This window comes from Puma concolor, chromosome E1, assembly GCF_028749965.1.
Source record: "Puma concolor isolate L17-30 chromosome E1, mPumCon1.1.hap2, whole genome shotgun sequence".
Classification (NCBI taxonomy): domain Eukaryota; kingdom Metazoa; phylum Chordata; class Mammalia; order Carnivora; family Felidae; genus Puma; species Puma concolor.
The window spans coordinates 40,260,961-40,285,086 of record NC_141680.1 but is presented as its reverse complement, the minus strand read 5'-3'; the positions used below and the strand labels follow the sequence as shown (position 1 = coordinate 40,285,086).

Sequence of the window (24,126 nt, the reverse complement as noted above, 5' to 3'; positions counted from 1 at the left end):
TTTTTTTTTAAGAAATAGAATGCAATACGGGGTGCCTGGGTGGCTCAGTCAGTTAAGCAGTTGACTCTTAGTTTCATGATCTCACAGTTTGTGACTTTGAGCCCAGACTCGGGCTTCGTGCCATCAGTGCAGAACCTGCTTGGGATTCTCTCTCTCCCTCTCTCTGCCCCTCCCCCACTTGTGCTCTAAACAAATGAATAAATAAATAAAACTTTAAGAAAAAAGAAATAGAATGCAATGGAAATGATCTGTGTACATCGCATGTTAATGTGGGTAAGGGTATGTGTGTGTGATGGGTGATGATATACAATGGATTTATCCCTTGGATAATAGTCACAAACGTTCAAGAAATACTGCTGAGTATGGGGACACAGCGGCCCTTTGGGATGGGCATTAATATCTCTATTTTCTCTAGCGTTAGAGTTGGAGTTGATTAAGGTGAGGGCAAGATCAAGGAAAAGAGGCTCAGATGAGTTAACCAATTTGCCCAGGAGCATCTGCCTCAGAGCTAATGAGGGAAAAGGTGAACACCTAGCCAAAACTAGTCCCTCACCCTCACTCATCACAAACCCAAATCCAGGGACCTGGTCAAGGTGCCTCTCGGCCCTCAGGGAAAGGAGACAGTAGACCTAGTCCCAAGAGTCACTTGTGGGTCATGCACTGGAGCACTTGCTCTTCAAGAGACCATCAGGGTGTTAGGATCAGCATCAGAGATGTCCCTTCCCACCCTCCCCTGCCCTGGTGTTAAGAGGGTTTGTCCAGCCAAGAAAGCTGCTGTGCAACCGTCCTTTACTGGATCCTTCCTCCATGTCCCTGTCTGTCCTAGAGCCACATCCCTCATCTCGCAGAGTCCTGGGTTGTCAGAAGGCAGATGTTATCTTTCCCCATTTTGCAGAAGAGGAACACTGAAACTCCAAGGGAACGAAGGGAAACTGAGCCAGGAGTCTTTGGCTTCATGCGCTCTGCTCCAGGACTGGGAATCAAGGGTACCATGAACTCTCCCTCCCCCAGGGTGTAGTGGAGCCAGAATGGCTCTCCAAGATATATGAGTATCTACCAGTCATTCTCCTACAAAGATCCCATGTCCCCCCACTGCCTCACTCCCACCCAGTCAACAAGTGCACCCTCTCGGCATCCCAGATTCCAGGGGAAAAAAAACCCAGACTGGAGACAATGCTCAGTCCCAGTGGGCTGCCCAGAGAAGGCGGGGCCAGAGGGAGTGGACCGGGAGTAGGGTTGGGGGAGGAGCGGGGTCAGAACTCACGCCCGGGGAGGAGGCTCGAGAGGGGCCAGTCTTCCAAAGAGAATGAGCCCATTCAGAGCTGGGAAGGAAGGGGAAAAAACCTTGTCTGGTGTTTGACAAGAGGAGAGGAAGGGGGGCAGGGGTGGGCGCTGCTGATTCGCTTCTCCCCTCAATTGCCTCTCCAGCAGGACCTGGCAGGAGAGCCAAGGAAAGAGGATGTCTAAGGGACAGAGGTTGAAGGGGGGCCTGGGATTGGTGGGGGGTGGGGGAGGGCTGCTGGAGGAGCCTGAGAGTTTGCCAGCAGGGTCCAGTGAGGGGCCTGGGGAGAGGGAGACAGCTTCAGGGCAGAGGGGTGACTGCCGGGCAGAGGAGAGCCAAGAGAAGGGCAGAGGGCAGATATATGAGATCTGCCAGAGGAGTTGCTGGCCTGCGGGCAGTGGAGGTATCCACTGGCACTGAGGTGGCACGATGGGGCTCTGGCTTAGAGAGGTGACCTCTAAGGATCAACAGGCTGGGGTCTGGACCCAGCAGCCTGTGAAATGCCAGTCAATCATTGACCAGCCACTGAGACTGGGGAACACAGGAGGCCATGTGTGTGTGTGTGTGTGTGTGTGTGTGTGTGTGTGTGTGTGTGTGTTGGCACCAGAGTCTCCTCCCTTCTGCCTACCTCACCAGCCAGCCTGGGGTCAGAGGACTGAAAATAAACAGAAAAAGGGAGGAGACGGTCCACAGTCCGAGGTTCAGGCCACAAACTGGTGCCTACCCCATAGGGCCTTGAGTCTGGGGCATGAGTTGCTGGGGAAGTGTCTATGAATTAGTTATTTGGAAGGAGTCCCCCAAGAGTGGGCACAAAGCCTCCCTGGGGCCATAGGAAAGTAATTTGAAAGCTTCTGATGAGAAAATCTTCCCTTCTAAAGTGGCCCTTTAAGAACACTTGCTACCTAGCCACTGGGAGCCCAGGGTTAGGCCTAGGCCCTAGGTAGCAAAGAGCAGAGCCTAAATTGACATACCAGACACGCTACCCCTGGGCCTGCTGATCACCTCCCTCAACCCTTGTCACCCCATGTCAGGAATGCAGGCCCAAGGCCTGAGGAATCTGCCTTTCTCTCTCTCTAGGTTGCTTTGCTAAGACAGAATGCATTCTTGCGCCCTCAGCCTTCCCTGGCTTTAATGCCTATAGGAGAAGTACACGTGGTTTCCATCTTGGCCCATGGATTGTGCTCCCGTATCCTGTGCTGTGTGTTTGTGCTGGCCATCTAACGTGCGTCTCGGTTTATCTAGGGATCCTTTCTCAGATAGTAGCTGGGCTGTGTGGGCTTGAATAAGGCTTTCATTTTGCTGTGTGAAATATGAGAGTTGGACTGAAGAGTTCCTGGTTGCAGTGTTTTAGACCTCGTGTGGGGGCAGCGACTCCTTCAACCCCATGCTTATTCCCTGAAAGCCCCACTGAGCCGCCCCTCTGCCAGATTCCAGGTTCCAGATTCTTTGTTTCACAAACACTGAGTTTTCCTGCTCTACTCAACCCTTCAGAACTTGGAACTCACCTGGCTTGCTGCTAGAGATCCAGACTACTGGGATGTGAATGAGGACATTTTTGCCTCTGGCTTTTGGTTTGGGGAAGAGGAGGCTAGGAAGCTTCCAGAAGCACAAAACTGTGGCAATCATGAAGTCCTGATTTGGTGAGGCAGTTTCAGTTTCAGATGATTTCATTCACTGGACACACGTTGTTGATTCTTCTTTTGTTGTTATTTTTCTGGTTTTGTTTTCGTTTTGTTTTGGGTTTTTTTTGCCCTTTACGTCCAGTAGCTCTTTGAGATCTATCGATTCCTCTGTGCTTTTCCCACCTCCACCACCAGCTAGACTAAACCTCTATCAGGTCAAAGCACTAGCCTTTGATCTCCCCGAATGCTGCTCTTGCCCTCTTTTAATCCTACCCCCTGCCCTCTTCACAGAATAAATGTTTTACTTTTTAACTTAATTTTTTTTTTATTTTAAGTAACCTCTACACCCAACATGGGGCTCAAACTCACAACCCCAAGATCAAGAGCTGCATGCTCTACCAACTGAGCCCTCCAGGCACCCCTAAAGTAAATGTTTTCAACATAAATTTCATTTGTTCCAGCGCTAAAACATCTCCCAGTGGCTTTCCATTGCCTAAGCTCTTCACTGTGACCCAAGACCTGACAGAATCTGGTCTCTGGCCTTCCAGCCACATAGGCTTCCTTTCTGTTTTTCAAAGATGCCAAAATTAGTTCCTGCCTTAGGGCCTTTGCACTGACTATTCCCTCAGCCGAGAACAATCTGCCCCCAGGTGTTAACAGGGCTGGCTCCTTCTGGTCACCTAGGTTTCAGCTCAAACGTCACATTTTCAAAAAGGCCTTCTCTGATCACCCAATCCAAAGTAGCTTTCTCCTCCCTCCCCATTCCCTAACAACTTTTCCCGATTTACATTATCCAATTCTATAACTCCACACATGTCACTACATGAAGCTGTTTGTTTTGTTTTGTTAACATTTTCCCTTTGTTTTTAATGGTTCATGTAATATAGAATGAGGCCTCCAAAATCGGAAGTGTAAAGGTTTTAAAAGAGCCCTATCTCTAGCTCGGATTACTCTCAAAGGGAGAATCCTGCTTTGTTAGGATTTCATCCTCTTTTCTAAATTTCCTATCTTATTTTTTTTAAGATTTTTTTTTTTAAATTTTTTTCTTCAACGTTTATTTATTTTTGGGACAGAGAGAGACAGAGCATGAACGGGGGAGGGGCAGAGAGAGAGGGAGACACAGAATCGGAAACAGGCTCCAGGCTCTGAGCCATCAGCCCAGAGCCCGACGCGGGGCTCGAACTCACGGAGCGCGAGATCGTGACCTGGCTGAAGTCGGACGCTTAACCGACTGCGCCACCCAGGCGCCCCTAAGATTTTATTTTTAAGTAATCGCTACACCCAACAGGGGCTCAAACTTACAACCCCGATATCAAGAGTTGCGGGGCGCCTGGTTGGCTCAGTTGTTACAGTGTACCACTCTTGATCTAGGAGTTGTGAGTTCGAACCCTAGCCCAACGTTGGGTGTAGAGATTACCTAAAAATAAAATCTTAGGGGCACCTGGGTGGCTCAGTTAAGCGTCCGACTCGGTTTCAGCTCAGGTTATGATCTCACGGTTTTGTGAGTTTGAGTCCCTTGTCAGGCTCCGTGCTGATTGTGCAGCGCCTGCTAGGGATTCTATGTCTGCCTCTCTCTGCCCCTCCCCTGCTCTCTCTCTCTCTCTCTCAAAAATAAATAAACATTAAAAAAAAATTAAGACTTAAAAAAATAAAATAAAATCTTAAAAAAAAAAAAAGAGTCGCATGCACCACCAACTGAGCCAGCCACGCAACTTAAAATTTCCTCATCTTTAAATGGACGTGCTCATTAAAAGATTCATCCCAGAATCATATTAAGGACAAAATGAAATAATGTAGTAGGAAAGGACTGGTCTATCAGACGCAAAGTAGTATTAGTACTAGATTGTTTCCCTGTCAGCTCCTGGAGGGCTGAGTAGTTGTTTTGTTCTTTTCAGCTTCCCAATCCGTATCAACTGGGTGCTCAACTCCAGGGGGCACTATTCATGTTGTACTTAACTTGAAGAGGCACTAATCACAGAAAATACAATGTGAATGGTGCACCCCTGAGCGCCATTCACAGTAAATACAATGTGAATGGTGCCTCCTGGAGTTGTGCCTTGCCTAGCCTGGTGCTAGAGCTAAGAACTCAGGAAATGTTTACTAAATGAATAAGTGAATGGAATACAATTTTACTTCATGTTCATTTCACTTCTCAATCAATATAAAAAGGAAAAGTTGACCCGGGGTGGAGAGTGGGAGAGGAGGAAAGGCTGTCATTAATCTACACACACTAATTATGCATCTAGGCTACAAGGCTTCCATGCTTCAACAAGATGGGCATATTTGTGTGTGCTGTGGTGGTGTAGGCAGGAGGAGTGGATGTTAAAGCAAGTATCCTATTCCCAAAAGTCCTTCTCTTGATTTTCCTTGAAATGTTACACCTCTTGGATCTCAGCCTCATCTAAATCACGCTGATGGATTTAGCACCCAATTTTTTAACGTTGAATTATATTGTTCATTCATTTAAAAAGGAAGGAAGGAAGGAAGGAAGGAAGGAAGGAAGGAAGGAAGGAAGGAAGGAAGGGAGGGAGGGAGGGAGGGAAGAAAGAAGAGATGCGTTCTTAGAGCCTAACATGATACAAATTGTGTACTAGTGCTGGAAGTAGAGTGGTAAATAAGACAGCAGAGGTCCCCACCCTGCCTAGGGAAAACATACCACTGTATTTTATATCATCCTCCAGGTGTTACCTCCCTCGGAAGTGGTGTTTAAACTGAGCCTAGAAGGGGTGCCTGGGTGGCTCAGTCGGTTAAGCGTCCGACTTCGGATCAGATCATGATCTCGTGGCCTGTGAGTTCGAGCCCCGCGTTGGGCTCTGTGCTGACAGCTTAGAGCCTGGAGCCTGTTTCAGATTCTGTGTCTCCCTCTCTCTGACCCTCGCCTGTTCATGCTCTGTCTCTCCCTGTCTCAAAAATAAATAAAACGTTAAAAAAAATTTTTTTTTTAACTGAGCCTAGAAGAATAAGCACGCCTGAGACTACAAATGATACAGATAAGGCAAGGCCGGGAGGGTTGAGAAACATGGCCCCTTGGCTCTGGCGCAGGGGCCAGATCGTACAGGGTTTGTGGAGTCATGATTTTATCCTGAGGTACTTGGGAGCCAGTAAAGAATTTTAAGAACAAAAGTGACAGGGTCAAATTTGAATTTGGAAACGGAACGCGGACTGGAGAGGACAAAGGTAGGAGGAGACAAAAGCCTCCCTTCCGGGAGACTCGGAAAGGGACTACTGCGGCAGTCTCGGCGACAGATGATGGTGATGTCTTTAACCAGGGTGGTGCCAGGGGAGATGGGGAAAGACATGGGCAGTTCCAGGTGCACTAGGAAGCGAAACCCGACGTGGGGGGGGGGGGGCTGGTGTAAGAATAATAACCGTACTTCAAATACAGAGACCATGGAGAAGAAACAAGACGTATATTGATAGAAAAAAGAAAAAAAAAACCAACAATTTATTTTGCTACTTAAGCCACCTGGCCTCCCCCTTCTCTTAACCCTGCCGCCTCGATATATGCAGATGACAGTAAGACGAGGGGCGGGGCAGGCACCCACAGCAATCCGGGAACTTTTATTTAAAGTGCGTGGACGTCACCGGAGAACAGAATAAAGAACACAAGGCACTTCCTGTTACTCCGGAAGTGAAGGCTCTTAAGCTGCTCCGCCGGCGGAGGGCCAGATTGAAGGGATGGCCGGGCGGACCGCGCGGCTGGTGCTGCTGGCTGGGGCAGCCGCACTAGCAAGCGGCTCCCAGGGCGACCGCGAGCCGGTGTACCGCGACTGCGTGCACCGGTGCGAGGAGCGGAACTGCTCAGGGGGCGCACTGAGGCACTTCCGCTCCCGCCAGCCAATCTACATGAGTCTAGCAGGTAAGCCCCTCCCCGCATCAAGCCCCGCCCCTCGCCTTGGCTCCGCCCCTTGCGCCCCCAAACAACCTTTGAGCCTTACCTTCTTCCCCCGGGGTCCGTTGTTGTGTGTGTGAATGGAGCCCCAGGGTGGTTAGAGCATCATCAGACGGTCTTACTTTCCCAGAAGCTTTCATGTTTCACTTTATTCAGTCAAATGGGAAGTTATTTAATACTCCTGGGTACAGGCCCTAGAATGACACTGAAATCAGACCAGCATCCTGCCGTTCGGGGTCCCAGTCTGCACAGGGACATTAGCCTTCTCCAGTGCAAGGTAAAGGATGATTTGAGCACTAGAGGACCCTAGGGCAAGCAGTAGGAGGATATGGCAGGAAGGAATCGTTTCTTGCTTTGAGAGGGTAGGGACCGTGATCATCTTGGAACGTTCTGTGATAGAAGGGCTTCAAGATGGATACATTAAATTTGGACCTGTGGCCATAGTGGTCACCTGTCGTGTGACAGGTGTCACAATAGGTCAGTTAATTTTCACAGCCCTATAAGGTAGTTTCTCTTAACCCAGTTTTACAATGGGGAAATTCGGAGAGGTTAAGTGCCCTGCCCAAAGTCACACAGCCAGTAAGTGGTAAAGTGGAATTTCCAGTTGCGGCCTGTCCGACTACAAGTTTGTTCTCTTTACTATCCCTTTGCGTTCCAGAGCGAACGGAGAGAGTGGAGGCCCTGGGCAGATGTGGGCATATCCAGTAGCTTGGTTTACTCAGGGAGCAGGGTGCGGGGTGCCTGAAAAGGAGTATAGAAAATAAAGCTGGAAAAGGAATTTGGGGACTCAAAAGTCAGAGTGAAGAATTTGGGCTTCATTTTCATAGGACGGGGGTAAGATGGCAAGAGTTCTTCCCTGGCAAGTGAGAGCAAAGCCTGAATTCAGGAAGAGAAAACATAAACCCACCTGTCCACTAATGAGTCCACCAGATGCCGAAGTTCCCATCTTGGTGAAAGGAGAAGAGAAAAACATCTCTGTTTGCTCATTGCACATCCCCGTCCCCTAAAACACATGCACACAAACACATCCTTTTCTACCATCTCTCGTACATCCTAGCGGGAAGCCAGCATTTTGAGATTTCTTCGGGTCCTCTCCACCCTGCAGGCCCTCTTAGCCTGCATTTGAGCCTGAGTCCCATCTGCACTCTCTGTGCCTCCCGTGATAAGGAGTTCACCAGGTCACATTTCTCTGTTTCAGGCTGGACCTGTCAGGACGACTGTAAGTATGAGTGTATGTGGGTCACTGTTGGCCTCTACCTCAAGGAAGGTCACAAAGTGCCTCAGTTCCATGGCAAGGTGAGTTGGAGGGTCAGGAGAAGTGTATGGTGGCAGTGTGGCAGGAGTAAGACACCCCCCAGTTAGACCACACCATCCGAGCAGTCTGAGCTGTGGGGTGATGGGCGTGTGTTTGGGGCGGGTACCTGTTCTCAAAATCTGCTGGTTTTCATATCATCAGATGGAACCAATGTATCCTGGCTCTAGATTTGGAATAAGAAGGTCTGGGAAGCTTTGTGGTCTCAGCCATGCTGGAGTTCTTAGGGTGGTTGAATGTCCTTGCTACGAGGACAAATTTTCTGACCCTCCACAGCATGCTTTCTTTTGCTTTTTCAGTAGAAGTTCAGATTAAAATAGGAATACCCCCTCAGGTTGCCCAGTGAGTCATGGTTTGCTAGTGCTTTTTCATCCACTATGATTTTGTTCTGGACTATTGAGGTTGGCAAGAATTATTTTCCCCAATTTGTCAGAGGAAGCGGAGGCTCAGAGGCCTGTGGTCAGTGGTAGAGAAAGGGTATATTAGGATCTCTGTCTTCCTGATGGCAAGTCTAGGCTGTTTCTACCAGACCATACTGAGCCGTCTACACTGGCCCATCTGTTCTTCCCAGAGACCAGGCTTATAGTGCTGTGAGTGCTGGCCAAGATAGAGGGATGACCTTCAGCTAAGGACTGGAGGAGAGCTCATTGACCCAAAGAGGGACTATACGTGAGGCTTTGGCCGAGGGCCAGAGCTAAGGAGCCAACTGAGGACCTGTTGATGTGGCATGTCAAGGAAAAGCATGTTGGGCTAGCTGGGGGTTGCTTGCTGCTCAGGCCCCCTCCATGTGCTCCCTTTTCAGTGGCCCTTCTCCCGGTTCCTGTTCTTCCAAGAGCCAGCTTCTGCCATGGCCTCTTTCCTCAACGGCTTGGCCAGCCTGGTGATGCTCTGCCGCTACCATACCTCCGTGCCAGCCTCCTCCCCCATGTATCCCACCTGCGTGGCCTTCGCCTGGGTAGGTAACTTGGCAGTATTCCTGCTGTACGCCATCATCTAGGAAGGAGGAACTCTTAGATCCCCATTCTCATGCAACAGGAGCTTCCCTTCACCTACCTTCCCCTCTGATTTCCAGGTCTAAAATTGCAGCTGTGGGGTGGTCAGGCCTAGGGAGAACACAGGGAAGGTGCTGAATCAGACTTTACCTTTCTAGCAGAGTCCTAGGCCAGGATATTTGGAAGGGAGGGAGGAGGCCACTAAGAGACCCCATGGGGCAATTTACAAGCACAGAAGGGAGATGGGTGCTAGGGAGCATGCTGGGACCACAGGTCTTTCCGGGGCACCCCCCACCCCCCCCCACCCCTCCCCCGCCCCGAAGACTCAAAGCAATCTCAGTCCTAGTCCAGGTCTGGAGGTACGGCAGTCACAGTACTCTATGTAGAGCTCAGCTTGGTCTTAGACCATCCCTGAGAAGTCGAAATATGTTCCATGTGAGTATCCAGAGAGGGCTCTGAGCTTTACAGGTGACTGGTCAGAGAAGCCTGGAATTGTGTGAGAAACATGGACTAGGGTACACATATGAACTGTGACAACCTTGGGGGGGGTATGAGAGTAAGAGGTTGCAATCAGAGACCCCACTGTAAGCCTTAGGGAAACAGTCTGCTCATTTACCTTCCTGCCACCAAAGCAGCCATTAATTCATGTATTGAGCCTACTATGTGCTCGGCACTTTGCTGGGTGCTGGAGATCCAAAAGTATATAAAAACAGACAGGGGGCACCTGGCTGGCTCAGTCATAGAGTGTGTATGTAACTCTTTTTTTTTTTTTTTTTTTTTAAGTTTATTTATTTTGAGAGACACAGAGAGCAGAGGAGGGGCAGAGAGAGAGGGAGAGACAGAATCCCAGGCAGGCTCCGTACTGTCAGCACAGAGCCCGGTGTGGGGCTTGAACTCATGAACCATGAGATCATGACCTGAGCCGAAACCAAGAGTCGGATGCTTAACCAACTGAGCCACCCAGGTGCCCCTCTTCTTTTTTTTTTTTTTTTTTTTTTAATAGGCTTCACACCCAGCATGGAACCCAGTGAGGGGCTTGAACTCACAACCCTGAGATCAAGACCTGAGCTGAAATCAAGAGTCAGATGCTTAACCGACTGAGCTACCCAGGCGCCCTATAGAACATGCAACTCTTGATATCAGGGTCGTGAGTTCAAGTTCCACATTGGAGGTGGAGCTTACTTGAACAAAACAAAGACAAAAACAAAAACAAAAAGTCAGGTTCCTCCGGCAGTAACCACACAAGCACACAACTGAACGTAAAAGTACAGTTCTGGGGAAAGTGCAGTGGAGATGTGTTGTTGGGGTGTGTGATGGGGTACTAGACCAGTACAGGGCAATCAGGGAAGGCTTCCCTGAGGAAGGGGCCTCTGAGGTAAGATTGGAATGATGAATGAATGTTAGCTAGGTGAATGCAGGGAGAGTAGGAGGAGTCATCTACATAGAAGACATAGAATGTGGACAGGCAGAAGAGAGTGAGAACCTGAAAGGCTAGGGGGTCGGCCGTACAGGAAGCCAGGGAGTAGGTACGACAGGTAAGCAGGTAGACAGTGAATGGGGCTAGCCCATGGAGAGCCTGGGGGACACATTAACACTTTAGATCTGGACTTTCAAAGCATCAGGAAGCAATGAGGGTCGGAGAGAAGAGGTTTCATGAATAGATTTGCTTGGAAAACTCATTCTGGCTACTGTGTAGCAAACAGATTAGAGGGGTAAGAGTGGATGCAGGCAGCTAGTTAGTTTTAGCGTAGGGCACAGTAGCCAGACTGGTGGGGGGGGAAGGGGGGTTATTGAAGAGAACTATGTTTGAGCTATGTTTTGAGTTGACATTAAAAATTTTCATTTATTTTATTTATTTAACAAACCCATGCATAGCTCTTACTGTACGTCAGGCACCATTCTAAGCATTTTATAAATATTAACCTTGTTAATCGCATAAATAGCTTATGAGATAGGTAGTATTATTATCCCGAGTTTACAGATGGAAACCAAGGGCTGAAAAGGTTAAGTAACCTGCCCTAGGAGCCAGAGTTTGAACCCAGGCATCTGGTTCCAGAGTCTGCACTTTTTTTTTTTTTTTTTTTTAAGTAGACACCATGCCCAGCGTGGGGCTTGGACTCACTCATATCCCTGAGATCAAGGGTCACATGCTCTACTGACTGAGCCAGCCAGGTGCCCCCAGAGTCTGCACTCTTACTATCTTAGCTGTGTTGACAAGCCTCAGTCGTAGGTTAGATGAGGAAAGAGGAATCAGGAATAACCCGGTGTTCCCACTTATGAGCGAGTGATAGAAGCCATGAGTGTGCATGAGATCACCAAGGGGAGCTTAGCAAGAAGAGAAGGGATCTAGGATAGAGCCCTGAGGAGCCCCAAACATAATGATTAGATCAAGAAGGATGGGCCAGCGACAGAGTCAGGAGTGGCTGGAGGGGTAGGTGGAAAACTAGGATACCGTGTGGTTGGGAAGCCCTGGGACAAGAACAGGGAGGAGAGGGTAGGCCGTCCTTTTGAATTCTGCTGGACAATCAAGAGAACTTTAGGACACCCTGGATCTGGCCACCCTGAGGTCTTTGAGGACCTTAGGAAAACTGATAGTGTGGGGGTGCTAAGAAGTCCAGGCCAAGCCTCAGACTTAGGAGCTGGGGATTGGAAGGAGGGCAGGGGCGGGGAGGCTGTTAAGCCTCTGGGAAATGTTGATCCCTCGTAATCTTTTCTGTTTAACAAATATTAATAATAAGTGTTATATGAATTGCGTAACAGGCATTGTCCTAAGTACTTTACATATACTTTTCTCATTCAATCCTCATAATACCACCGTGAGCTCTGAGTAAGGCTCAGAGAGGGAAAACCTTGTCAAAGTCACCAGCTCCCAAGTTGGTGACTGGTGGAGACAGGACTGACCCCAGGGCTGTCAGAGCACTTAGCCCCTCTCCTGGGCTGTCTCCATGATAAATGTCTGTTGAGCATTTGCTGTGGGTAGAGGCGGGAGTTAGCACTTGTGGGAACTGAGGCACCTGCCTCAAGAAGCTAAGCCTGGTGGGAAGCGCTGGTCCAGCTGGCCCAGGAGGCAGAATGCAGGCAGAGCCGAGGAGGGCTCTGGTAGAGAGCCCTCGAAGTAGTAAGGTGGGGAGACGTGTCCTCTAAGTGGAGAAGCCTTCCAGGGAAGCCCAGAGAGGGAGAGGGCCTCCATCGGGGACTCACAGGCCCGATAAGGCCTAGACGCATACAGATGAGGGGAGAAGAGGTTGGATTTCTGCATTCCAGGCTGGTGGCCCAGCAGCAGCAATGGGATGGAAGCTGGAGGATGTGGGCACCGGGATAGGCAGCCTTGGAAAGGTCAGCCTGGCTGCGGTGTGGCTGAGTGCAAGGCGGTGGAGGGAGGTGAGGTGGCACAGAGAGGGCCCCGAGTGCTGAGGGGCAGGAGCTCTCGCATAGGCAGGGGGCTGGCATCCGCATGCCCTGTCACCGGCCCGGGAGGGATAGAACCACCACTTCCTGTTTAGGCCTCTCTCAGAGGAAAGAATTTGGTCCTGGCCAAGAAAGCAGGAAGGGCAGAGAAGCTGAGGAGAGTACACCTGTCCCTTGGGGTTCTTCCAGGGGTCGCTGCTTTCTGGGCCCACAGCCTGTAACCCCCGCCCCCAGCCCTGCCTGAGAGCACTGGACAGCCCTGCCTGCCTGAACTCCCTGAACAAAGCTTACAGCCTCCTTGGAGAGATGCATGGGTCTGAGGGACCTCAGAGGGTCCCAGCCCTTGCCAGTGATCACGTCACAACGCTCGTCTTGATCTCCCTGATTCGTGGGTCTTTCATTTCACTGGCATGTGCCACTCAGCTTCCTTCTTGGTGAGGGTCACGCCTCCCAGTACCCTTGTAGTCCAGTGTGACCGAGGACCCTGAGGGACAGAGCAGGAGATGTTAGATTGAGAGAGGGCAGATACCTGGGGCCCGTGTCTTAGGACATCCTACGGAATATGGGGCTCTGGGACATAGAACCTCCTCATGCTATCACTAGGTCCTTGAGGGACAGAGTCTCAGTGTCCACACTCCCTCTGATGACCCAGTCTGGATTGTACACTTGATCTTTAGTCCTGTGCACCTGTGTTTATAGGAGGGAGGGATCCTGAGCTGAATGGAGGGTGTGGCAGTGGACTTTGTCTTGGGCTGGGTCTTCTGGAGCGAGTGGGGCTCCTGATTTCTGTTGGGATAGGACGGGAAGGCCTTTTCCAGGTTCAGTCTTGGGCAGTGGGGTGGGCAGGGGGTTCTCTCAGTCTTTTTTCCTGGGAAATGAGGAGACCCTGCCCCAGCAGGGCTGATGAAGCTGGCACCAGGAGGGAGCCTCTGCCTTGACATTTGGATCTGGGCTTGGGCTGGGAAGCTGCCAAAGCTCTGCACATCACAGACCTTTGACTTCAGGGAGCTGGGGGCCCCTGCTGTCTGTAGAGCCAGGAGGCCAAACCAGTTTCCCTCCCCTTTGCCCAGTGAAGAAAGGTCCTGAGAAGTAGAGGTGAGAGGATGAGAGTGCCAGCAAAGCCCAAACCGTCTCTGCAGGATGCTTGATGGAGGTGGGGACTGACTGTGCTCTACCTCTGCTGAGGAAACTACCAGAAGAGACAGGTTGAGTCTGCAGCAGAAGGATGGTTAGACTTCAGGAAGGACTTCCCATTGGTCAGAGAATGGCAGGAAATCAAGGAATCTTTTTTTGATGGTGGAAGAAGCCATCTTTCCCCCAACTCCATCTGCCTCTTCCCCTCTTCTCTCTCAGGAGTGAAGCGGAGCAGGGTTGCCCTGACTGAGGCAGGGGATGAGACACTGTGGCCTCTGGGAGGGGGGCAGGGTGGCAGCAGGCGTCATATTTAACATTCTGCCTCCCCCACTTCTGAGACACTGAGCTATTTAAAGACCCACATGTCCCCACCACCACGGTGTCAATGACAGCCCCGAGCACTGGGGCTTAGCACTGGGGTCGAATTCCTGACAGATCTGGCTCATTTGGCATCCAACCAGTTTCACGGCTGTGATATTTTTGTCTCAATTTTCTTATTTTCCAACAGACTGAAACAGCCTCCCGCTCTCCCTCACCCAGCCTTCCCTGTCCCCTTCCATTTCCACCCTGTTGGCACCCTGCCCCTGGCCTCCCCCTTTCCTCAGTGTTTACACAAAGCTCCTGGGGCCCTGCTGGGCAGCCCAGCACCCTCCTGGCCTGTCTGATTGGCCAGCTACCATCTACCTCCCCCCATTCTGCTCAAGCTTGGCTGAGGAGTCTGGGAGCAGCCATACACTTGAGGCTTGGAACCTTTCCCTTCCTTCCCCGTCTGTCTGTCCCCTTTGCTTGAGTCTTGATTACAAACTCTGAGTGAAGAGAAACAGTATCTCTTCTGTGACTCCTGGGGGGAGACTGACATTTATGGGAATACCTACTATGTGCCAGGCAGCCGTAACAGCAGCTGTTTATTGAGTGGCTTCTTTGTGCCAGACATTCTACAGACGTCATCTTCAGGACCCTCTTATGCAGTGGGTATTATTATTATTAACCCCATATGCTAGATGAGACAACTGAGACTCAGGGATGTTATTGGTTCAAGATCATACAGCTATTTAGGGGCTGAGGCAGAACTTGAATCCAGGGTCCGTCTTATTATGGAGGCTCTGGAAATTCTGCCTCTAGCACGAACAGTGGGGTGGGCCAAGGCAGCCATGGGGAGACCACCTCTTCTCCCCCTGGACTCCTTTGGCCTTCAGGGAGAGTGGGAGGCAGACTTGGCCTCTTTAGCTTCAGGTCTGTGGAGAGATGTGAGAGTCCCATTCTGCTCAACAAACTGGGAACAAATAACACCTAATGGTTTACCCTGTCCTGGGCACTGTGCTATACATTGTGTTTGTATTGCTCATTAAATCCTTGTCAAAACTATGATTATTCCCATTTTACAGAGGAGAAAACCAAGGCCCAGCAAGGCTAAATAACTTGCCCAAGGACACACGGGAAACGCAGAGCTAGGATTTGAACCCTGGTAGTCTGACCCTTGGCCTTGCATTCTTAATGACACTATCTCCCAAGTCTGAGGAGAGGGCCAGAAGAGGAGTCCCTCATAATGGGACACTTCCCAGGGGAGAGGGGACATTTCAGGGGTGCAGAGTCCAGGCTTCAGGTGGGTCTCTATAAGTGGGAGGCACCCTGGGGAGGCAGTTGGACAGGGGACCAAGCAGTTCCCATTCCATCCTGTAGAGCTAAGCCCTGACCCTGTGCTCCCTCTCCCCTGCTTCCAGTGTTCCAGCCACCACTTAGCTCAGTCCTCTTGTCACCTCTCCCTTCCTGCTGTGGGTGACAAGGAGGCCTGGTTGGCTGCCAGTCCCTGCTGCCTTCCCCTCCACCTCCCTCTCATACTGGCTCCGGGGCCATTCTCCACCCCAAGAGTGTCCCTGTTCCTGGCCTTCCCTGGAGACCTGGCCCATGTGATCTCCTGGGCTCCGTCTCCAGCCCCAAGTCTGCTCCTCTCTCCATGCTGACCCTGAGCGTCACAGACCTCGTGGGAGCAGTGTCTGAGAAGCCACCCTGTTCTGTCCCGTTTTCCAGCCTCCAGACCATGCCTCATATACCGTCTCTGGGGAAGACCCAGGGATAGGACTGGATGGCCATCTTCAAAAGAGCAAGCAACCAGACTTAGAATAATCACCTGATGTCAGGGCTGGAAAGGGACAAAGGATCACTTAGGCTAGCTCCTGACTAGTCACAGGGGAAAGCTCAGGCCCAGAGGGCAGGGCCTTTGTCCAGGTCATGAGGAACATAAGCCGAGAGATGCAGCCTAGGACCCAGGCCAGACAGGCTTGCATGGGGCTACCTGAGCTTCCAGAGACCTCTAGTGCTGACTGGCTTTGCACAGAGTCTTGCCTGCCTCCACCCCTTTGCTCTTCCCTTTCTCTCATAAGCCCCTTCAGGCCTGCGATAGGGAACCCATCCCACTGTCTGACCCTGCTGCAGGACTGGATAGAGAGGCCTCTTCCCTGCTTCTTCTGTCCTGTGCCTGGCCAGTCTTCCTGCTGTCCCGGACCCAAGTGAGCAGCTCCTGGCCTTTACCTGTCTTTGGCAGGCCTGTCCCACCCTAGGGCATCCCTCTCTATCTCTAGGGCATTCTAGGGCGGATCTCAGGCTGCCGGGTTTTTTTCCTCTGACCAGTTGTCACTAGTTTCCCAGCCCAGTGTAGGGAACCTCCACCTTAGCCCGCCCTTCTTTCAGTGATTTGGGCCTCTACCATGGATACAGCGCTGACTCCCACAAGGTCTAGGACTCATTTGCAAGATGTTTTGTACTGTCTCCTTGCAGTTAATTTCCAGGGAAAAGGCCTCGAATGGTCTCCTGGGCCCTTGCCCACCACAGCCCCTTCAACCTTCTGTTCCTCCCAGAGCCTCAGAGCAGCAGCCACTGGTCTGGCAGGTTGGGCTGGGCCACCCAGGAGGAAGCTGGGCTCAGTTGGCCAGCCTCCTCCATAGAGACTTGGCCCCAGTGGGATCTGCTTGATCTCCCTCCCTTGCTTGCTTTCCTCGGGACACACCCCAAGCTGGCTCGAGCCCCTCCACCCCACCCACTTCATTCCCGCCCCCAGAGGCTGAGGTCACTGGCTCCCCTGGCCAGGGTGGGGCTGTCATCACCTGCCAGTTGGGGGAGGAGGCAAGATCCCCCCAGGGGCTGTTGTCTTAGCGATTGAGTAAGCAGGGAACTTGGATGTGCCGGAACTGGGAACTGGTTCCCAGGCCAGGCCGGAACCTGTGGAGGCTGCAGCCCCCATGGCCCAGGGGGTTCAGGGTTCTGGGAAGCTGAGGGCACGGGTTTGTTCTGTGGGCTTCAGGGGCAAGGGAAAGCATGTTTCTCTGCTCCAAAGAGCCCCTTCCCCAAAGAGAGACTCCTGTGAATGCTCTAGGGGTCCTCCCCACCTCGAGACACCATGCTTACCAGCCCCTCCCTACAGGTCTCCCTCAATGCTTGGTTCTGGTCCACAGTCTTCCACACCAAGGACACCGACCTCACAGAGGTGAGCACCCCTTCGGCCCCTCTCCTGCTTGGGACAGTCCCACAGGAGCCCAGAAGAGGTGGGGGTCAGCTCTTCGGTTTCATAGGGACTCCATTTACAGAGCACTCTCTGTGTGCTAGGCATTTTTAACCTATTCGTGCCCTTGAGCGTCACTTGACCCTGGTGAGGTAGGTGTGATTATTGGCTCTTCTTAACTGATGAGGCAGCTGAACCTTGGAAAGGCAGAACTACTCACCCCCCCAAGGGTGCAGCCGGTTCTTGGGCGCAGGGCTGTGGGACTCGAGGCTGCGCTCCAGATTCTGTGGTGTGCTCATGTATTTTGGAGTCTTGGCAGGCACCTCCACCGATGCCTCCAAAGCCTCGCTGCCGAATGCATTTTAAAAAGTTGTAGAATATGAATACAAGGGTCCGACTGTTAAATTCAGGAGTGAACCAGCAACAGGCAGAAGGGGCACGAGACATGGACCCCCATGTTAGAGTACGGCTGCGCCTCTGCCCCCCCCCCTTCGCCCCCACCCCTGGTGGGTCCTCTGGGGGCCCTGCCCATACAAAACCTTTTCCGCCTCCCCTCCCCTCACACTGGCCCCTCACCCAGCTCTCCCCGTCCTCAGAAAATGGATTACTTCTGTGCGTCCACCGTCATCCTACACTCTGTCTATCTGTGCTGCGTCAGGTGAGCCCATCTTGGCCTCTGTGGGGGCAAAATCAGGCACTGGGGGCAGAAAGGGGTCACCTTACCCACCTTGGGGGTGCTGTCCCCAGGGTCTTGCACCCCAACACACACACACACCCTCCAGGCTGTTCTGAATGGGGGCTCGGGGGGTAGAATTGGCTCTTTCCAAGGAGCAGAGGCACTTAATCCCAGGCCCCTGGAGGTGGATTGGAGGCCTGCCCAGCTGGCTTGTTTTGGTGGGGGGGAGGAGGGCAGTGGCTTCCACATACTGATGTCGGGGTGAAGGGATGTTTAGGAAATGCTGCCCTGGGCACGGGCCGCCCTCCACCTGAGCAGCTCTGGATGGTGGGGCAGGACCGTGGGGCTGCAGCACCCGGCTGTGGCCAGTGCCTTTCGGGCCCTCCTGCTGCTAATGCTGACCGCGCATGTCTCCTACCTGAGCCTCGTCCATTTCGACTATGGCTACAACCTGGCGGCCAATGTGGCTATTGGTGAGGCACGGGGAGGAACCTGAGGCTCCTGGGGTTATGGGGGAGTGGGGGACCCAGCCCATCTGTAGAACTGCTGGCCTGGGGTGGAGGTATGGATTTGGTGCTGTTCCTGGAGAAGGTTCTAGAGAGCCCCTTAGGGTGGGGGAAGGGGAAAGAATTTGGGGTGGGAGAGAGGGGAGGCTGGCAGGAGAGTCTGAAGGTGGTCCTGGGGTCAAAGAGCATGAGGCTGGTGGAGGTTTTGTTGGGGGGAGAAGGAGGTCCAGGGAGTGAGCCTCTCCCCACCCCCCGCCCGCACCCAGGCCTGGTGAACGTGGTGTGGTGGCTGGCCTGGTGCCTGCGGAACCAGCGGCGGCTGCCTCACGTGCGCAAGTGCATGGTGGTGGTCCTGCTGCTACAGGGGCTGTCCCTGCTTGAGCTGCTCGACTTCCCGCCTTTCTTCTGGGTCCTGGACGCCCACGCCATCTGGCACATCAGCACCATCCCGGTCCACGTCCTGTTCTTCAGGTGGGTGCTGCTCCCTGCCCAGTGTGCACCTTCTTTGTGCCCATCCTCACCCGCTCCTTTGAGGAGACTGAGGCCTCTGTGCACACTGGCCCCCCCTGCCTATACTCACCCCCACGGGGTGCTCTCAAAGCCATACCTCAGTGGGCTCCTCCCTCTGCCCACAGCTTTCTGGAAGATGACAGCCTGTATCTGCTGAAGGAATCAGAAGCCAAGTTCAAGCTGGACTGAAGGCCCTGGGAGCGTGGCTGCCCCACTGGGGGTCCTGCCCTCTCCCCGCTGCTCCCCTTCTCCTCATAATCCTTGAGATGATTTTTTTTTTTTTTTTCCTTTTAGCATCTTGAACTTGGACATGAAGGGTGTGGGCCCAGAATCATGTAACTGCCCATCCCCTTGCTTGCCCCCACATGGCCCTCCCAGGCCTTGGAGTCTGTTCAGGCTTGGCCTCTCAGCATCTGGGGTTAGAGAATGGACAGCCTTTCTGGTTCCTGGAGCAGAACTGGTGTAGAACTGTGTTCTTAGCTCCACCAAGAGGAGAGCTGCCTCTGCCTCCCCATCAGCCTCTTCCCCACATCCCCTCAGTGCCTGGGTGGTTCCCACAGCTGTTTGTCTATCTGGGAAACCAGGTACCACAGGCCTTTGGGGACAGTGGGGTCCCCTCCTGTTACCCCCCTGCCCTCCTCCAGGGCACCACTAGGTGGCACTAGACTCTTGCTCTTTGGCTACCCAAGTTCCAAGGTTGGTCTCATTCTCCCCATGGGATCTTGAGGGACTAAGCCCCTGGGACTGGGGAGTGGTCTTACCCTGACTGTTGCTTCAGCCAGACCCCCCCAAGAGGCCTCACTATGTTCCTTCCCCCTTCAAGGCCAGAACCCCACAGAGCCCAGGACGGGAATCCCTCTGGCTCCTCTGCTGCTGTTCTGGTTGAGAGCCTGCACATGAATGTGTACGGGAGTGTGAACCAGACTGAGTGCATAGGTGACAGAGTGGTGGGCACGGGCCTGAGGTGTGTGGGATGCTGGGTGGGACAGTGTGTATGAGCGTGGGTGGAGAGTGGGGTGGGGTGTGAGTGGTTTTAAAGTGTGTGCTGCAGGACAGGTGGGTGAGTGTGAGTGCCATGAGTGTACCACACAGTGGGGGCAGGTTGGAGAAATATGGGGTATCGAGTCACCACCACCAAGTACCTATTGAGCGCTAGCTCTGCACAAGGCCCCAGGCCAGGCAGAGAGCCAGGATATCCTCAAAGTCTGGCTGGGGGTACGAGTGTCCAGGCTGCATGTGTGTGTTTCTGTCCATTGCCCCCACTTTACAGCCCTCCAAATCTCGGAGGGCCCACACACAACTCAAGATTACCCTCCAGAACCAGCCTCTTGGGAGTCAGAGGGAGGTGGGGAAATGGAGATCCTCTGCGCCTCTCCAGCCTTCTGTCTCCTCGCCTAGGCTTGGTTGGCCTTCCCTTCCCGGAGTAACCTACCTGCTAAGCCCCTTTGTCACAGCCTGGACCTTGGGAAAGGGGGGCAATCTGAGGGAGTAGGGGAGGAGGATTGTGGCTGGGTCTGGTTTCTGGCCTTCCCAGAGACAGGCAGGGGCCACGCTCTACCTGCACCCCGGTAAAGGTGACCCCTGCTAGTTGCCAGCAGCCCTGGCACATTCGTGCTCCGCAAGGATAGAACGTGAAGCTCCAGAAACTTTCCATCCAAAGGCAGTCTGTGTGATTGGAGCAGGGAGTCTGGATTCTTGTTCTTTCCCTGCCCTCTTGCCCTCCCTGGAGTCGGGGCACTGTACTAGGACTCCAACCTCAGACTCGGGTGACCTGTGGTTTGTTTTTTTTCTTTTTTTATATTGAGAACTATTTTAAGGTGAGAGAGAGGGTAGCAAGGAACATTCTTAATAAACGAATTCTCAGCCTCACCTACCCTTGTTCAGCTCATTTGTGTGAGTAGTGTGGGCTTGGAGGGAAGGAGAAGACACCTGGCTGGAGGCAATAGGCAGGTGGGGTCTCTACCTAGGCACTGGGGGTGGGGATGGCAGGGACCAGATGCAGAGCAGCAGCAGAGCTGGGCGGAGCTCCAGTCCAGGGGGAGTGGGCTCTGGGAGAGGGAACTGGTGCCTGCATTGTAACTCCTTCCCCCTGCACTGTCCACTTCAGTCTCCTGATTATCTCCCCACTCCTCCCCTTCTGGCCTGAACTAGGCTCCACTACTGTTTGTTACTTAACCTTCCTGAGTTTCACCTGCAAACAGGACAATTGGACCTGCTGAATGTGAGGGCTGAAAGGACCTAATAGGTGCCTGGCACATAGCAGATGCTGAATGAATACCCGCTGACCTTGGCTTTCCTTAGTTTGGGAAGAATGAGTGGTAAAGAAACCTACCTTCATGGAAGCTTCTGGAAAAAAAAAAAAAAAGGCTAGGGTTGGTGGCTTTCACACCCCCACAACCCTAGAGAGAGCTCTGGGCCCTTGTTTCCCAGAAGAGCCACACACAGCTGACACTCAACAGGAGGAACTGATTTCTTTATTAGGTGCCACCACAGATGACAGGGAATCTGGATATATGAGAGCCATCAGCACAGGGTGCACTGGGCCATCACACCCCCACCTTCTTCTGGGCCCAGGCGAAGAAGATGCCCTTGACATCGTCTACACCTGTCTGAAGGCAGGCAGGCATGACGTAAGTGCGCAGGTCCCGCACCTCATAGCCGCTACGAACCAAGGCCTCCACCACCTTCTCCTTACACATGGGTACCACCACCAGCCGGGCCTCCCCAGCCAGGTACCATGACTCCTCTAGGGCCCCGATGAGGAGGAGGTGCCCCCCAGGCCTCAGCAGAGTGGTGATGTGGTCCAGGGCCCTCTGGAAGCTGGCAAGGTCTGGGCTTACAGCCTCCAGGCAGAAGGCAGAGACCAGGGCATCGGCAGGCAGGGGCGCCAGGCTCCCAGCACCCAGGGGCTGGGGCTGGTGCACATCGATGTGCAAGACCCGCTTCACCCTGGCTCGCAGCTGGCGCTCCTTTTCCTGCCAGGGCTCGCTGTGCAGGGGCAGAAGGCAGGGTCAGGACCAGGGCTCAGGGCCGCCCCACGTTCAGTCCTCTGTTGCCCCCCTGCCAGCCACTCCATGGGAAGCTCCCTTACCCCTTGCCCTCAATGAGGCAGACGTGCTGGCTGTACATGCTCCAGTCGAAGGCCCCGGGCTCCTCCTGAAGCCAGAGCCCCAGCTCCCGGCGGTTCACCTCCAGAAAATCTGTCATGGTGATGTCCTCAAAGTGGGTGCAGGCGCTGAGCAGCTGGTATATGGTGGGGCCTGAACCAATGTCGATGAGGGTGTGTCCAGACACCTCACCTGGGAGGGCGCAGGGGAAGAGGGTCCTGGTGCCAGCCCTGTCCAAGCATCCCCTGCCTCGGTCACTCTCTCCCTTACCTGCTTCTCCCTCCCTCATTCCCTTCCTCCTCTGTAAAGTGTATCTCCATCTGGAAGACACATTAGCTAACCTGGATCTGAGTCCCCCCACCCCGTCCAACACAGACTGACTTGCCTTGGGAAAGGAACTTAGACAATCTGAGATTCAAGTCCCACATCTGCGGAACTGTCCTTACAGTGAGACTTAAGTGGAGAAATCCTACAGTGACGGGCAGTCCCCCGCCAGTTGCCTCTTCCCTCCCCAATCTCTGCTTCCATCTCTTTTCTTGGCGTCTCTCTTCATCTGGGGCCCTTTCCTGCATCCCCCACTTCACCTCTCAATTGTGAACGATCTGCTCCCCCCCCCCCCCATTCCCTCCTCACAGGTCTCTCCATGCCCCCCCGCCCCCGCAAAGGGATATTGCTTCTCTTCCTCTTCTATTTTCACTCCTAACTACCTATCTGTGCTCCTTGGCCCCCCCTCGGGCTCTGGCGTATGCCCCTTTAGCTCCCTGATGACTTCTTGTCCTCTCGGCCTCAGTTTCCCCCGCGCTCACCGGTGGCGAAGGTCTGTGCCAAGCAGCTCAGCTTCCAAGGCCCGACGCCGTCCGGGCTGCTCAGGTCGCCCCGAGGGGGCGCGTAGTTGTTGCGGAGGTAGGCGCGGGGCTCGAAGCGCTGGTAGGCGGAGGCGACCGCCGCCCGGCCCGGGTGCGGGTCCGAGTCGGGGACTGCGCCCGCAGCGGGATTCGGGTCTGCCGCACTCATGCTGCCGCCGCCGCCCGCCCGGTCCTCGCGCTTCGCGGTCCCTTTATGTGCCGCCCAAGTCCCGGCCCGACCCTCCGCTGCGGGGGCGGCGGCTGCGCCAGGAACCGCCCGGGGCCCCGCGTTGCATTTCCCCCACCCCATCCATCTCCTTTAGTGTCCGAGCGGCAGACACTCGGGGCGCGTGTGGGGCGGCCCGGGCACGTGTGACCCCCCACCCCCGCCCCGCTCCTCCGCTGCGCCCGCGCCCCGCCACTCTGCCTCACCGGGCCTGGCCCCAGGCAGCCAGCTTCGTGCCCCCAAGACCCTTAAATCCCCGCCCTGCCAGCCCCCAGCTCTTCCCGTCGCTCTCCTCCAGCTCCCCGGCCATTCACCCCCTTCGCCCGGCACCCCATTCCTTCTCTTTGGCCCAGGGTCCAGTCGGCGCTGTTCCACTGCCCACCTCCCAGCGCTCTCGTCCCAACCCCGGGCCCGGCCCCCTGCGGGCTCTCCTTCCTCCGAGACACCGCGTCCCACATCCACCCCCTTCCTTGGTTTGGTCACCCCAGCTCCCCCCTCCCTCCTCCAGCCCTCTTTCGTCCTTTCCTCCCAACCCTCGTTCCCCAGCGCCCCCCACACCCACTCCGGAAAGGACAGTCCGTTCTGGCCTCCGCCACCGTCGCGGTCGCCCCGGGGCCCTAGAGCGGAGCTCCGGCCCCGCCCGTCCGATGGCAGCAGCGATAGGGGATGTGAGCGGGGCTAATGCACTTAGCCTTCCGAACAGCGGGGCCTCCCTGCGGGCCCTGCAGGCTCTGAGCCGCTTATCTGGGGGCTTCTGAAGGCAGAAGGTCGGAACATCCTAGCCATGTCGGGCACGCGGGTCCCTGGTGAGGGCGGAAGGACGCAGATGTTCCCCGGCCTGCCGCGGTCGCCAGGGGGCGCGGGCTGGGCCTTCGGTGCCAAGGGATTTGGGGTTGCACCAGTCTGGGGTCTCTGACCCCTCTCCTTCCCCAGCCCACACTGCATTCCCCTTTCTTGGGGAGGGGGTCAGGCCAGGCCTGTAGGTCCTGCTTGGCACTCCAGGTCAAGATGCCAGGATCTCCCCTCCTTTCTCCCCCAAATGGGAAGTGGATTCCATGGAGCTATCTCCATGGTCTTCCTGGAGTGGACCCCTTTGGGCCAGTCCAGTGCACCTCTGC

The 24,126-nt window shown here is 53.9% G+C and overlaps 2 protein-coding genes across 5 annotated transcripts; one reads left to right on the top strand and one right to left on the bottom strand.

Annotated features, from left to right (window-relative positions):
* The first annotated feature begins 5,950 nt into the window (after positions 1-5,950).
* Positions 5,951-20,699, top strand: PGAP3 (post-GPI attachment to proteins phospholipase 3). Of its 3 annotated transcripts, none has more exons than XR_015244140.1 (8): positions 5,957-6,763; positions 7,995-8,092; positions 8,911-9,063; positions 17,061-17,123; positions 17,719-17,796; positions 18,151-18,287; positions 18,587-18,791; positions 18,956-20,699. XR_015244140.1 is itself a non-coding variant. In XM_025917589.2 (8 exons), exons 1-8 carry the CDS (start codon positions 6,583-6,585, stop codon positions 19,017-19,019), a joined length of 963 nt encoding a protein of 320 aa, XP_025773374.1. In that variant the 5' UTR covers positions 6,041-6,582; the 3' UTR covers positions 19,020-20,699. The 3 variants fall into 3 exon arrangements, 2 of the variants coding, with proteins under 2 accessions (XP_086543327.1, XP_025773374.1); XM_025917589.2 differs by having other exon boundaries at positions 6,041-6,763; positions 17,735-17,796; XM_086687201.1 differs by lacking the exon at positions 18,151-18,287 and having other exon boundaries at positions 5,951-6,763; positions 17,735-17,796; positions 18,685-18,791.
* Positions 20,700-21,286: 587 nt separating this feature from the next.
* On the bottom strand, positions 21,287-23,166 carry PNMT (phenylethanolamine N-methyltransferase). Of its 2 annotated transcripts, none has more exons than XM_086687202.1 (3): positions 22,744-23,166; positions 21,922-22,090; positions 21,287-21,818 (listed from the first exon to the last, which is right to left on the bottom strand). In XM_086687202.1, the coding sequence occupies exons 1-3, from the start codon at positions 23,090-23,092 to the stop codon at positions 21,377-21,379; spliced, it is 960 nt and encodes a 319-aa protein (XP_086543328.1). In that variant the 5' UTR covers positions 23,093-23,166; the 3' UTR covers positions 21,287-21,376. The 2 variants fall into 2 exon arrangements, with proteins under 2 accessions (XP_086543328.1, XP_086543329.1); XM_086687203.1 differs by having other exon boundaries at positions 21,922-22,129; positions 22,744-23,020.
* Positions 23,167-24,126: the final 960 nt, after the last annotated feature.

Excerpts from the sequence above, each read along its gene's own strand:
- PNMT (XM_086687202.1), bottom strand. The coding sequence starts at position 23,092 with ATGGGGTGGGGGAAATGCAACGCGGGGCCCCGGGCGGTTCCTGGCGCA. Across the intron at positions 22,091-22,743 it reads GGCACAGACCTTCGCCACCG|GCCCCACCATATACCAGCTG; the intron begins GTGAGCGCGGGG and ends ACATTGGTTCAG. Across the intron at positions 21,819-21,921 it reads TGCCTCATTGAGGGCAAGGG|CGAGCCCTGGCAGGAAAAGG; the intron begins GTAAGGGAGCTT and ends GCCCCTGCACAG.
- PGAP3 (XM_025917589.2), top strand. The coding sequence starts at position 6,583 with ATGGCCGGGCGGACCGCGCGGCTGGTGCTGCTGGCTGGGGCAGCCGCA. Across the intron at positions 6,764-7,994 it reads AATCTACATGAGTCTAGCAG|GCTGGACCTGTCAGGACGAC; the intron begins GTAAGCCCCTCC and ends TCTCTGTTTCAG. Across the intron at positions 17,797-18,150 it reads GTCTATCTGTGCTGCGTCAG|GACCGTGGGGCTGCAGCACC; the intron begins GTGAGCCCATCT and ends ATGGTGGGGCAG.